The sequence below is a fragment of the Anolis carolinensis genome, chromosome 1 (assembly GCF_035594765.1).
Source record: "Anolis carolinensis isolate JA03-04 chromosome 1, rAnoCar3.1.pri, whole genome shotgun sequence".
Taxonomy (NCBI): Eukaryota; Metazoa; Chordata; class Lepidosauria; order Squamata; family Dactyloidae; genus Anolis; species Anolis carolinensis.
Window position 1 is genome coordinate 363,527,757 of NC_085841.1, and position 12,260 is coordinate 363,540,016.

Here is a 12,260-nt window from a genome sequence, read left to right on the forward strand (position 1 = left end):
AATAAGTCGAAGTTAGCTTGAATGCATATAACAGCAATCCCAACAGAGTTTACAAAAACATAAAAATGTAAGTGAGCCCACCAGGATTAAAAGACAGCATGTAAAGGAGTATCTTATGTGGACTGTTTCTATATATCATGTCTCTGGAGAAATCTTTTGACTGCAATGAGAAGAGGTCCCTCCAATTAGGGATTCTAAAGTCAAACATTCATTGCTGAAGGTTTAAATGTTATCCCCATCTTTCACAGCTTCTGCTCAAGCCTCACAAATAAGTTCAAAACCAGAACTTTCCTTCTCAGCCTAGACAGAATACTGCATAATTGCAAGCTTAAGTGTTCCACCGTTAAGGACAAGATGCCTTTGTCAATCATGCTCTTGAATTAGTGATCTTAACTGAGTGGAGTCATGAAGTGGGTCTCTTGTTTAGCAGCTTCAGATTGCTAAGTCCTTAAATAAATGTCAAGGGAGATTTCAGCCAATGAACTATAGAACTCCTAAACCTGTCAGAGCCAGAAGGCTGTCATGTGATGATGATGTGGCAATCATGCGGAAAAGCTGAATTTAGGATATGGGCATGGCTATGCTAAAAATTAAAGAGCCAGGATCTTCTGGGTAAATTGGATTTTCCACAAGCAGGAAGGCTGCACTTCCTCAAAACTTCCTTAAGATGGAACAACATACCAAAATCACATTTTAAAAAATGTGAAATAGTTTTTGTGCACTATGAGTATGAATGGGGTTCTCAAGACCAGAAAGTTACACCACAAAATGACTCATAATCAGGTGAAGCCTGTTCATTTTCAATGGATCTTTGGGAGTTGACTGATTGCAAGGAGAATCTGCCGCATTGTTTGCATTTTGTGAAACGAAGCACTTACATGGCAGTGTTTTTGATAATCCTTCCTTGGTCCATTTTTTGTCCGATGCCATGCACAACAAACACAATGTGAGTTGTTGGCGATGGTTTGTCTTCTAGCGTGGCTTCTTCAACGTAGCCTCTATGAAGCCTTGTTCCGCTGCTTGAAGCTGCAAAAAAGCAATGGTCACGGCTTAATTCAGGCTCAAAAGGCCTCTCTCCATTCATTTTGTGTGCCAAGGAGTCTCTTCCCCAAGTGATCAGTCATAGATGCTTCTGTATATTCCCTTTCACACACACATTCTCTCTCATAGACCTCTTATAAAAAAGATGATTTATTTGAATAGCTAACTCTATTTCAGTAAAACCGGTCATTTACATCTTCATGTAAACTAAATAGCATAGCCCTTTATTTCTAACAAGATCCAACTATTCTTTTGGTCTGTTGTTTGCTCCTATGTTGAATTGTTCATTACTTGCCCGCAGCCATACATCTTTCTGATAAATATCTCTGCCTCTGAGGTTGGGTTGTTTGGAAGTCAATGGCAGACTTCCAGATCAACACAATAAGCAATCAAAGAGAGGAGCAAAGAGGCCGTGTGTTTGGGCAAATTGCTCATTTATGACTACACTGCAGAATTAATGTAGTTTGAGACCACTTTGATTATCATAGCTTAGTGCTATGGAATTGTAGGAGTGGTAGTTTGGCAAGCACTCTTTGGCAGAGAAGGTTAAAGATCTTGACAAACTACAGCTCTCACGAGTCTATATAGCCTTGAGCTATGGCAGTTAAATTGGTGTCAATTTGCATTAATTATACAGTGTAGATGCACCCTTAATTTACTAAATTGAGACATAATTATCCAGACCAAATCAGACCAGAGGTGCATTTTTGTAGTGTCATGTGCTGTTGAAGTGAACCATTAAACAATATTTTGTCCTCCTGGGCCACATTGGAAGAAGAATTGTCTGGGCTACACATAAAAAATATCAACACTTCATGAAGCATTCCATATTTTTGTATTTTATCTGTGTATATTTTTATATGGATTTTAATAGTGGTTTGTTTTGTCCCACTGTTTTAACATGTTGAACTCTACCTTGAGCCACAAGGAGCAGCAGGTAATAAATAAATTATTATTATTATTATTATTATTATTATTATTATTATTATTATTATTATTATTATTATTATGACAGTTGATGAATGACATTGCAACAGAGTTCTCTTCCTCTTTATTTTATTAGTTAACAGTTTTTTGTTTCTCCTGGATGAAATGTTTGCAATTATAATGTGAAGTATGGATACTACTCCAATATTTGTAGACATTAGAATGCGTTTATTAGTCCATTCTGTTCCATTGTAGTCTACAAAGTTCACACTTAAGAACTGTGCAACTGAGTTACAAAACAAAATGTGAATAAATAAATAAATAAATAAATAAATAAATCTTATAATGTTATAAGAAAGTTTACAATTTTTTTTTGCTGGCACTCATAGGTGTCCTGGGCCACAAGTGGTCCATAGGCCGTTTTGACATAACTGTCCTAAACAAAAGCATACGAGTCTACATTGACCATATAATGCAGTTCCAAACTACATTATATGGCAGAGTAGATGAGGGTCCCTGTCTCTTTCACACCACCTCAGGAATGGTTTAAAGACAGCCAGGAATCAGCATGCCAGTGTTTGTATTTGAGGTTAGTACTGGCAAGCAGCAGTCATTTTTCTTCCAAAGCTTTTCTCGTTCGTTGTTTTTAACATTCTTTTCCTGTCTTCCTAACAAAGTTGATCCTCAGGGTGTCGTATAAATAGGTTTTATATAATTCAGAAGCATGCCTTCAAGACAGATTATAACACTGCAGTCTAAAAAAACCCCTAAAATATATGTAACAACACTTATTTGATTCAAGAGAACAGGCTCAAAAGAACAGGACAATATTAGCCTGGTGCTTACTTTCACAATAGACTACAAAAATTGGGTAAAATCAGAGCTGTTATTGTCCATTTTTTGTATGGAGAACCAACTCCTAGTCTTTCCTTCACAGAATAAAAACTATGGGGGATTGTTTTGTCAAATGCACTAAAATGTAAATTGCCTTACCTTTGGAAAAACCCAGCTTCTGTGTGACAGTTCTTGCAATTTTAGATGTTGTTGCATCACTGTAGAGATACACTTCATCCACACTGTGCCAGTCGACATGGTTGCGACTCAGCTTCAAACTATGAATAGCTGTAGCAAAAAAATACTGTCTTTAGCTTAAGGAAGGTGAGACAGGATCTCTCATAAAGCCAGGAAGATTAAAAAGCCAGGATGGGAAAAGACACAAAAGCAAGCATGTGGCTGTGTGTATTCTATGTATCTGCATGCTGCCTGCAGGTGTAATTTGAAATTGTAAGAAAAGGAATTTATATCCTAGCTTAAAGGACACTGAGTGGGTGTCTAAGGTCCCTTACTAGTCCGGTAATGTTGATCCATATTTGATACTGAATGATTTGACTGATAAAAGCTCAGAAACCAGAAAGGTGAGCCAAATTTCCAGGAGTCACAGATTGGAAGTCTCCGTGTTCTGCTTGATTTCCTCATGTTGCAATTCACCCTTCAACACAGTTCTACAATATCATTGTTAAAATTGACAGTTTAGTTTATTTAGTTAATGATATGTCAACACTGTGCTCTCTCTTGTCCAGTTTTTACAGAAGTACAGAAAGATTGCAGAATGTGCAGCAAAAAGAGACAGATCATGTATTTTAAATAGGCAAATGACTACATTCAGCAGGGGTGTGCATTCACTAATTTAGAACCAGGGAGGATCTATTCAAATATTATCCTTCTTTTCCTTCCCAAGTAAATGTCGCCTAAGCCTAAATGTCTGGAGGAAGCATTACTGTACAGAATCAGGAAATCTCTTTTGACGCACATGGCTGCCTGCCTTTCTAAAAAATCTGGTACCTTCATCAAGGTGCTTGAAATATTTATAGCCTAGTGCAGTAATTCCATAGCAGAACAGAGTGAAACAAGATGACTCATCTGTGTAGCAGACAGGAAAGGCTTATGTGGAATGGTTCTGGAGCAAATGCAGAGAAGACAGAGCATGGAAAGGCATGCTTGTGTGAACAAGCCTCAGAACATGCCAATAAAGGCATGTTCTTTATTAATAAACACTTGGACCATGTTTTATGAAGTGCCGAATTAGATGTTACAGATATTTACACACAAACAACTCTCTGCTGGCTCTTTCCTCTTTCAGAAAAAAGCTTTGGAGGGAGGTAAATGTGGAGTTAAGAGATGGAGAAACTTCTTTCCTGCCTGCCTGCTGCTTCTCCATTCCAAACCTGCACTTGTATTTCTAGATTTCTAAATGAATGCTTCCTTTGCAAAAACATTTTTGTTAAAACATTTTGTTTATTATGTGGCCAAGTGCTGGAAATGCTATGAGTGTCACGACCCAGGCTACAGGGCACCAATAACCATACGCAGAGGCCAGATTCTATCTAATATCTTTATTAAGGAAATATATAAAGTTAGTAAAAGCAAATGTAAAAGATAGTCCAGAAGCAGACCTTTCAGGAAAGGTCAAAATTAGTCCAAAGAAATAATGTCCAATATGAAATATTAAGGTCCAAAGTTGTAATCCAATAACCGAAACACTCACTTTGCCAAGCAAAGTGAGGGGAGACGACAAGGTCCTTTAGTCTATAAACTTGAGCAAGGCTAGGAAATAACTTGATACTTGAAACAAGGCTTAAAACGTGGAACAAGGTAACTAGGAACAAGAACAAGGTCCGTGGAATAACTTGGTAAAATCCGTGGAACAAGGCAAGGATTGGTCCTGGGAAACAAGGCAAAGTCCGTAGATAAACAAAGGCTGGGAAGCAAGGCGAAGGCTGGATAGCAAGGCAAGGCTTGAGCAGGAGCGAGGCTTGAATCGGAGCGCGCTGTCCAGACACAACTCGCTCCGTAGGCTGACGAATTGACTCCGCGAAGTTACTACGCGGGTAAAACATCTATATAGAGTCTAACTTTCCCACCGAAGCAGTTCTCTGGGAATCAGAAACGAAAGCTAAACTCTGAGACCAGATGTTAAACTCCTTAAAGATTCTCACGAGAAGCAGTCTTAATTGGCTACATTCTTAGCTGCAATCCTCGCACTCCTGCGCGAAGCTGAATCCAAACTTCTCTGTTGTTTACAAAACTCCCGGCGCAAGAACACGGGAGAAGTAGGCTCTGGGCTTGTTTGACATACTTCTGGGAGACAACTTTCTTGCAGGTGCAAGGTTCCCAGATCTGCCTGGGAAAGATCTGGCTGAGAGGAATCCAGTTCAGACTGGGAAGGTAAAAAACCCAAGTTCTCATCTTCATCAGGAATTACAATGTCCTGAGCAGGACTACAAGGCCCATGGATCATCACACTATCCCCCTCCTCAAGGCCCCTCCCAAACTGGGGCCCTCTCCCCGAGGCGCGAGGTCGCGGCTTGGCGGGATAGGTCTGATGAAAGCGACGGGTTAGATCAGGAGCGTGAACTGTGGAGGCGTCTTCCCAAGAGCGCTCCTCAGGGCCAAAACCTACCCAGTCAATGAGATATTGCAGGCGGCGGCGGTGAAAGCGAGAATCCAAAATGTCCTCAACCTCGAACTCCTCCTCCCCATTCATCAAAACAGGAGGGGGGGCCGGTTGGTCTGTATCAGGACGCACACCTTCCGCCGGAAGGAGCAGGGAACGGTGAAACACTGGGTGGATGCGCATTGAACGCGGAAGTTGGAGTTTGAAAGTCACGGGGTTTAATTGCGCCACCACTGGATAGGGGCCAATGAAACGGGCATCTAACTTCCGGCAAGGGCGGTGGGAGGGCAGAAAGCGAGTGGACAGGAAAACCCGATCTCCTACCTTGATTTCGGGGCCCGGCTGGCGATGTTTGTCAGCGTGGCGTTTATAGTCCTCCTTGGCTTGGTCCAGTTGCTGGAGCAAAAGTTGTTGTACCGCTGTGAGTTCCTGCAGCCAATCCTCTGCTGCGGGAACTTCTGAAGTTTCAATGACAGGGGGAAAGAAACGTGGGTGGAAGCCGTAGTTTGCAAAGAACGGCGTTTCTTTTGTAGAAGCTTGAACTCCATTGTTATAAGCAAACTCTGACAGTGGTAACAGAGAAGCCCAATTGTCCTGTTGGTAGTTTACATAACAGCGAAGATACTGCTCCAAAGTGGCATTGGTGCGCTCCGTTTGCCCATCTGTTTGGGGATGATGAGCTGAAGATAAACGAGAGTCTATGCCCAATAGTTTTTGTAGTGCCTTCCAAAAACGAGAGGTGAATTGAGAACCACGGTCTGTGACTAAACTCTTGGGCAATCCATGTAGTCTGAAAACATGTTGGAGGAATAGATCTGCAGTCTCTTTGGCCGTGGGAAGACCTTCACAGGGTATGAAATGGGCTAACTTGGTGAAAAGGTCCACCACCACTAGGATCGTGGTGAATCCACAGGAAGGTGGTAGGTCAGTGATGAAATCCGCAGAAATTATTTCCCATGGGCGAGATGGGGTAGGAAGGGGATGTAGAAGCCCTGAGGGTTTCTCCCTTCTTATCTTGGAGCGCTGGCATACTGGGCAGGTGTTGACATATTTTTCCACATCTTTGCGGATCTTGGGCCACCAAAAGTCCCTTAGGATCAGATGCATGGTTTTAAATAGTCCGAAATGCCCTGCTGGTTTGCAGTCATGACACAGACGAAGCGCTTTTTCCCTGCCCGGTCCGGGTGGGATATAAACATGATTTCTATAGCAAAGCAGTCCGTCTTTAAGCGAAAAGGGAAAATGCAGACCTTGACGAAGTTGGTCCTGCGCCCAGGCATCTGCTTGCTGACTAGCCCTGATTTCTTGAGCACAGATGGGTCCTGGAGTAGAAGAAGTTGAACCAATGGGAGTGGATTTGGTGTTCCCCACTGTGAGCGTGGCAAAGTTCTCGGGTTGTAGTAGTTGGGATTCAAAGGTCTCCTTGCGTCCTGCAGCGTATTCCGGTTTACGTGACAGGGCGTCCGCTTGCTTGGTTTGGGCTGGGGTCACATAATGGATCTGGAAGTTGAAACGTTCAAAGAATAAAGCCCAACGTTGCTGCCTCTGATTTAGTTTGCGGGCAGTTCTTAGATGTTCTAGATTACGATGATCAGTGTGGACTTCAATGGGAAATTTGGCCCCTTCTAGCCAATGTCTCCAAGTTTCAAAGGCTGCCTTTATGGCCAGTAGTTCTTTTTCCCAAATGGTGTAATTCCTCTCCGGTGTGGTTAGTTGACGAGAGTAAAAGGCACAGGGATGGAGGTGGTCTCCCACCGGTTGTAAGAGTACAGCCCCAATTGCCACATCAGAGGCGTCCGCTTGCACCACAAAAGGGGTTCCAGGATTTGGGTGCTGTAGAATTGGCTGGGAGGTGAATAGTTTCTTTAGTTGCTGGAACCCTTTCTCTGCTTGATCAGTCCAGCGGAAAGGCTGCTTTCCACGGATGCAGCTAGTGATGGGGTCGGACCAGCGGGCAAAATCTGGAATGAACTTGCGGTAATAGTTCGCGAACCCCAAGAAACGCTGCACCTCTTTCTTGTTAGTTGGCGCCCGCCATTCCAATACTGCTGAAACCTTGGCTGGATCCATGGAAAGCCCTAGAGGCGAGATGCGGTAACCAAGGAAATCTACCTCTTGTAGATCAAAGGCGCATTTTTCCAGCTTGGCATAAAGTCCATGATCCCGCAATCGTTGTAACACCATTTTGACGTGGTTCTCATGTTCTGATTGTGATCTAGAAAACACCAAAAAATCGTCCAGGTAGATTATCAAGAACCTGTCTAGATAGTCCTGAAAAATGTCATTGACAAAATGCTGGAACGTTGCGGGAGCTCCGCATAAACCGAAATTCATAACTCGGGACTCGAATAATCCGAACTTGGTCTGGAAGGCGGTCTTCCACTCGTCCCCTTCCCTGATGCGAACTAAGTTGTAAGCCCCCCGAAGATCCAGCTTGGTGTAAACCTTGGCTCCTCGAAGCCGGTCCAGTAGATCTGAGATTAAGGGCAGGGGATAGCTGTTCCGCTTGGTGATATTGTTCAATGCTCTGTAGTCCACCACCAAGCGTAGTTCCCCTGACTTCTTCTTCACAAACATCACTGGGGAGGCGGCTGGGGATTGAGAGGGTCTGATGAATCCCTTGCGAAGGTTTGTCTCTAGGAATTCCCTGAGAGCTTCTTGCTCTGGTTCAGTCAGGGAGTAGAGATGCCCTCGCGGGATCGGGGCCCCCTCCACCAAGTCAATGGCACAGTCATAAGGTCTATGTGGGGGTAATTTTTCGGCTTCTTTCTCATTGAATACATCCCAATACTCGGAGTACTTCTTTGGCAAGGTGATGATGGGCTCGGTGTCTGTGGCATGGCAGACCTTGGCTACGAGGCAATGGTTTTGGCAGTACGGTGAAGCAAACTGCAGTTCTCTGTTGGACCAGGAAATGTTAGGGTCGTGGAGAGTCAGCCATGGAATTCCCAAAATCACAGGGAAATGGGGGACCTCGGTAACAAAGAAGGAAATCTCTTCCATATGTTCCCTTATCCACATCCTGGTGGGTTCCGACCACTGACTTACGGGCCCCGTCTTGAGGGGGCGGCCGTCTATGGCTTGCACCACACGGGCATTCTTGAAATCATGATATTGTAATCCCAGAGAGTCGGCATACTCTCTATCAATGAAATTGTTGGTAGCTCCAGAGTCTATCATGGCGTGGATCATGACGGGTCCCCTTTTTGCTGACCATAATGTGACCACGAGAAGGAACAGGACCCCGGTTGGCGGCTCTTGAATGGATTTTTTGACCGGGTTGGCGAGCCTCTCTACACCCGGTCGTTGGCTTCCCCCGCCGGCTGTGTGCCAGTCGGCTCAGACGCCTTCGTCTCCGTGGAGGACGCCGCCGCAAGACGGGCGGCAGGCTTCCCTTTGGCTGGGCACTCTCTGGCGAAGTGGCCCCCGTTCCCGCAGTACCAACAGAGGTTTAAGCGTTGACGACGGGCCTTCTCGGCGGCATCTAGTCTGGGACGCACATTGCCCAACTGCATCGGCACCTCCTCGCCTCCTCTGGGGTATGGGGTTGGCGGTGGGGGTCTCCACACTGGACGTGGCTGAACGCTGGCGGGAGCGGGGGGTTTTGCCCCGGCTCTACTGCCCTGGCCTCGAACCCACTGTTTCCTGTTGGCAATCATGACTTCAGCCCGTAAACATTGATCAATGAGTGCCTCGAGGGTCTGGGGAGGATCCACCTTGGAGATTTCTTCCAGCATTTCAATGTTGAGACCCTCCCGGAATTGTCCTCTGAGGGCTACATCGTTCCAGCCGGTGTTGTGGGCCAGCACTCGGAACTCGGCTATATACTGAGACATAGGTCTGTCTCCTTGGAAAAGGCGACGGAGTTTGTGACCGGCTGCCTCCAAATTGTCCTCGATTCCCCAAGTCTCCTTGAGGTGGTCCAAGAAGTGTTGCGCTGATCTTAGGTGTGGAGAGGCTTGGTCGAACAGTGCCGTCGCCCAGTTGGCCGCTGGCCCGTCTAGAAGACTGTAAACCCACGCCACTTTGATGTCTTCTTGGGGAAACTCGGCATCACGGGCCTCTAGATAAGCTTGACATTGGCGACGGAAAACATGAACCTTAGAAGCTTCTCCAGTAAACTTGGTAGGCAACGCCATGGCCGGGAGGCGGATTCCGCGCTCCCGCAAGCCCTTTATTTCTCCATCCTGGGCGTTGAGTCTGTCGCGGATGCGATCCACTTCGTCCTTGCTGATGGTGTAGCTCAGTGGCTGCCCACCGGGCACGGTTCCGGTAGACATTCTGGCCGAGGTTAATTGGTGCTTAGGGTGGCGGAGTCAAACTGTCACGACCCAGGCTACAGGGCACCAATAACCATACGCAGAGGCCAGATTCTATCTAATATCTTTATTAAGGAAATATATAAAGTTAGTAAAAGCAAATGTAAAAGATAGTCCAGAAGCAGACCTTTCAGGAAAGGTCAAAATTAGTCCAAAGAAATAATGTCCAATATGAAATATTAAGGTCCAAAGTTGTAATCCAATAACCGAAACACTCACTTTGCCAAGCAAAGTGAGGGGAGACGACAAGGTCCTTTAGTCTATAAACTTGAGCAAGGCTAGGAAATAACTTGATACTTGAAACAAGGCTTAAAACGTGGAACAAGGTAACTAGGAACAAGAACAAGGTCCGTGGAATAACTTGGTAAAATCCGTGGAACAAGGCAAGGATTGGTCCTGGGAAACAAGGCAAAGTCCGTAGATAAACAAAGGCTGGGAAGCAAGGCGAAGGCTGGATAGCAAGGCAAGGCTTGAGCAGGAGCGAGGCTTGAATCGGAGCGCGCTGTCCAGACACAACTCGCTCCGTAGGCTGACGAATTGACTCCGCGAAGTTACTACGCGGGTAAAACATCTATATAGAGTCTAACTTTCCCACCGAAGCAGTTCTCTGGGAATCAGAAACGAAAGCTAAACTCTGAGACCAGATGTTAAACTCCTTAAAGATTCTCACGAGAAGCAGTCTTAATTGGCTACATTCTTAGCTGCAATCCTCGCACTCCTGCGCGAAGCTGAATCCAAACTTCTCTGTTGTTTACAAAACTCCCGGCGCAAGAACACGGGAGAAGTAGGCTCTGGGCTTGTTTGACATACTTCTGGGAGACAACTTTCTTGCAGGTGCAAGGTTCCCAGATCTGCCTGGGAAAGATCTGGCTGAGAGGAATCCAGTTCAGACTGGGAAGGTAAAAAACCCAAGTTCTCATCTTCATCAGGAATTACAATGTCCTGAGCAGGACTACAAGGCCCATGGATCATCACAATGAGTGATAAGGGTTTATAACTGCATCACAGTCAAGCAAAGGACAAGTGTGTCTTTTCATTAGTACTATGTAACTAGTCTGAGCATTATGTGTTGTCCAGCAAGGAGGTAAATAAGCCCATCAAGTGGAGACATAATGGCAGTAGAAAAGTAGAAATGACCAGCTAGCTACCCAACCAAGTGTGCAGCAGAAGAACTTAATAGCTTATGTGTGATGCAGAGGGAGAGACTAGGAGGAAGAAATAGCTGATTGCAGGTATCTGCCTTCAGATAGGTTAATCACAAGGGTATTTTAAATTGATAAAACAAGTCTAAGGAATCAGGGACATGCCAGGCAATTGAAGATAAATGCAGGACTGCCACAAGAATAAACATGCCCAAGCAATGGCAACAATTCACAAAACCATATGTCATTAAGTTGCCAATTGATAAAGGATAGAAATGTCTAATTCTACTTCGAGATTTTTTTTAAAAACCCAACACATAATTCCTAGCTATTCTATTCCTCGTTTCTTTCACACGAAAAGGGTGCAACAGTTTATATTCAAGGGGAAATAAGTAAGAATGCAGAGAAAAACAATCAACTAAACTTGGCAGCATCTAGCAGTAAGGCAAGACAAGCAGCCCAATCCCTATCCCTTCAGCGTCTTCATTCTTCACCACACTGTTGTTGTTTTTTTAAAGTACATTAATGTCTACTTCTTTTTAAATAGTCCTCAAAGGAAGCTGACATCAGGCAGAGAGACCGGATATAAACAGTTTCAAAATATAAAATTGTCTCATATTATGCATACAAGGCATTTCTTTCATTCTTCTTTCATTATTCTATGTCACAAATTTGTGAAATAAGGGGTTGAGACACAGCAATGTGATAAAGAAATTTGGGCTTGGATCCTAGAAAAATAATTAGACCAAGTTTCTAAAAGGAGTCCTGCATTCCTGAGAGAAAGGAATGATTTCATTTCAAACATATAAGGAGTGTTTTAGATTCCTAATGGATTGTTAGTACATTTATTAGAGCACTGTCAACCTCTAATTTCCTCTGTAGCAATGAACTGGTGATTTCATGGAGCTCCACAGTGCTTTTGTTCTACTTTCTCAACTTTAGAAGAGAATAGTTATCAGCATCATGCAGAGAGGGAAGCAGTGGGCTTATCTATAACACTACACCAAAGATTCTAGCTACAATGGAAAGCTTCCTACAGAAGAAGAGAAGAAGACAAATCTGCAAGTACTGTACCTTCGGACCGTTTGCGTTTAAGCCCTGCAGCCTCTGCATTCTCTTTATATCCTCTCCATTTGAACAGAGAATGGAGGGAGAAGGGAGGGAGATGGTAGATAACTAAAAGCAAAAACACTGAGCTTCAAAGTGAAATTTTGGAAAGGGGCATTCAACAGAATTTGCACAACACTAGTTAAAATAAAGGATGAATATAGAAAGTAATAGAAAAAACACACAGCAAATAAATTTTAGTGAGACAAATGGCATTGGTTTTGTGGGAAAGTCAATTGTTAGTAGTTTAATTGGTAATACTATTCCATG

At 44.1% G+C, this 12,260-nt stretch overlaps 1 protein-coding gene across 3 annotated transcripts in view; it reads right to left on the minus strand.

Moving 5' to 3' along the window:
• ddhd1 (DDHD domain containing 1) overlaps positions 1-12,260 on the minus strand; it is a 56,555-nt gene that overhangs the window by 25,147 nt on the left and 19,148 nt on the right. For 2 of the 3 annotated variants that reach the window (XR_010002251.1, XM_062968688.1), the window contains exons 3-5: positions 11,958-12,059; positions 2,962-3,090; positions 879-1,026 (exon numbers count right to left, since the gene is read on the minus strand). Coding sequence is in view for 2 of the 3 variants with exons in the window: in XM_062968688.1 (XP_062824758.1) it covers positions 879-1,026; positions 2,962-3,090; positions 11,958-12,059 (379 nt within the window). In the remaining variant the exon portion in view is untranslated. The remainder of the gene's footprint in view (positions 1-878; positions 1,027-2,961; positions 3,091-11,957; positions 12,060-12,260) is intronic. The other variant, XM_062968689.1, reaches the window with a different exon arrangement.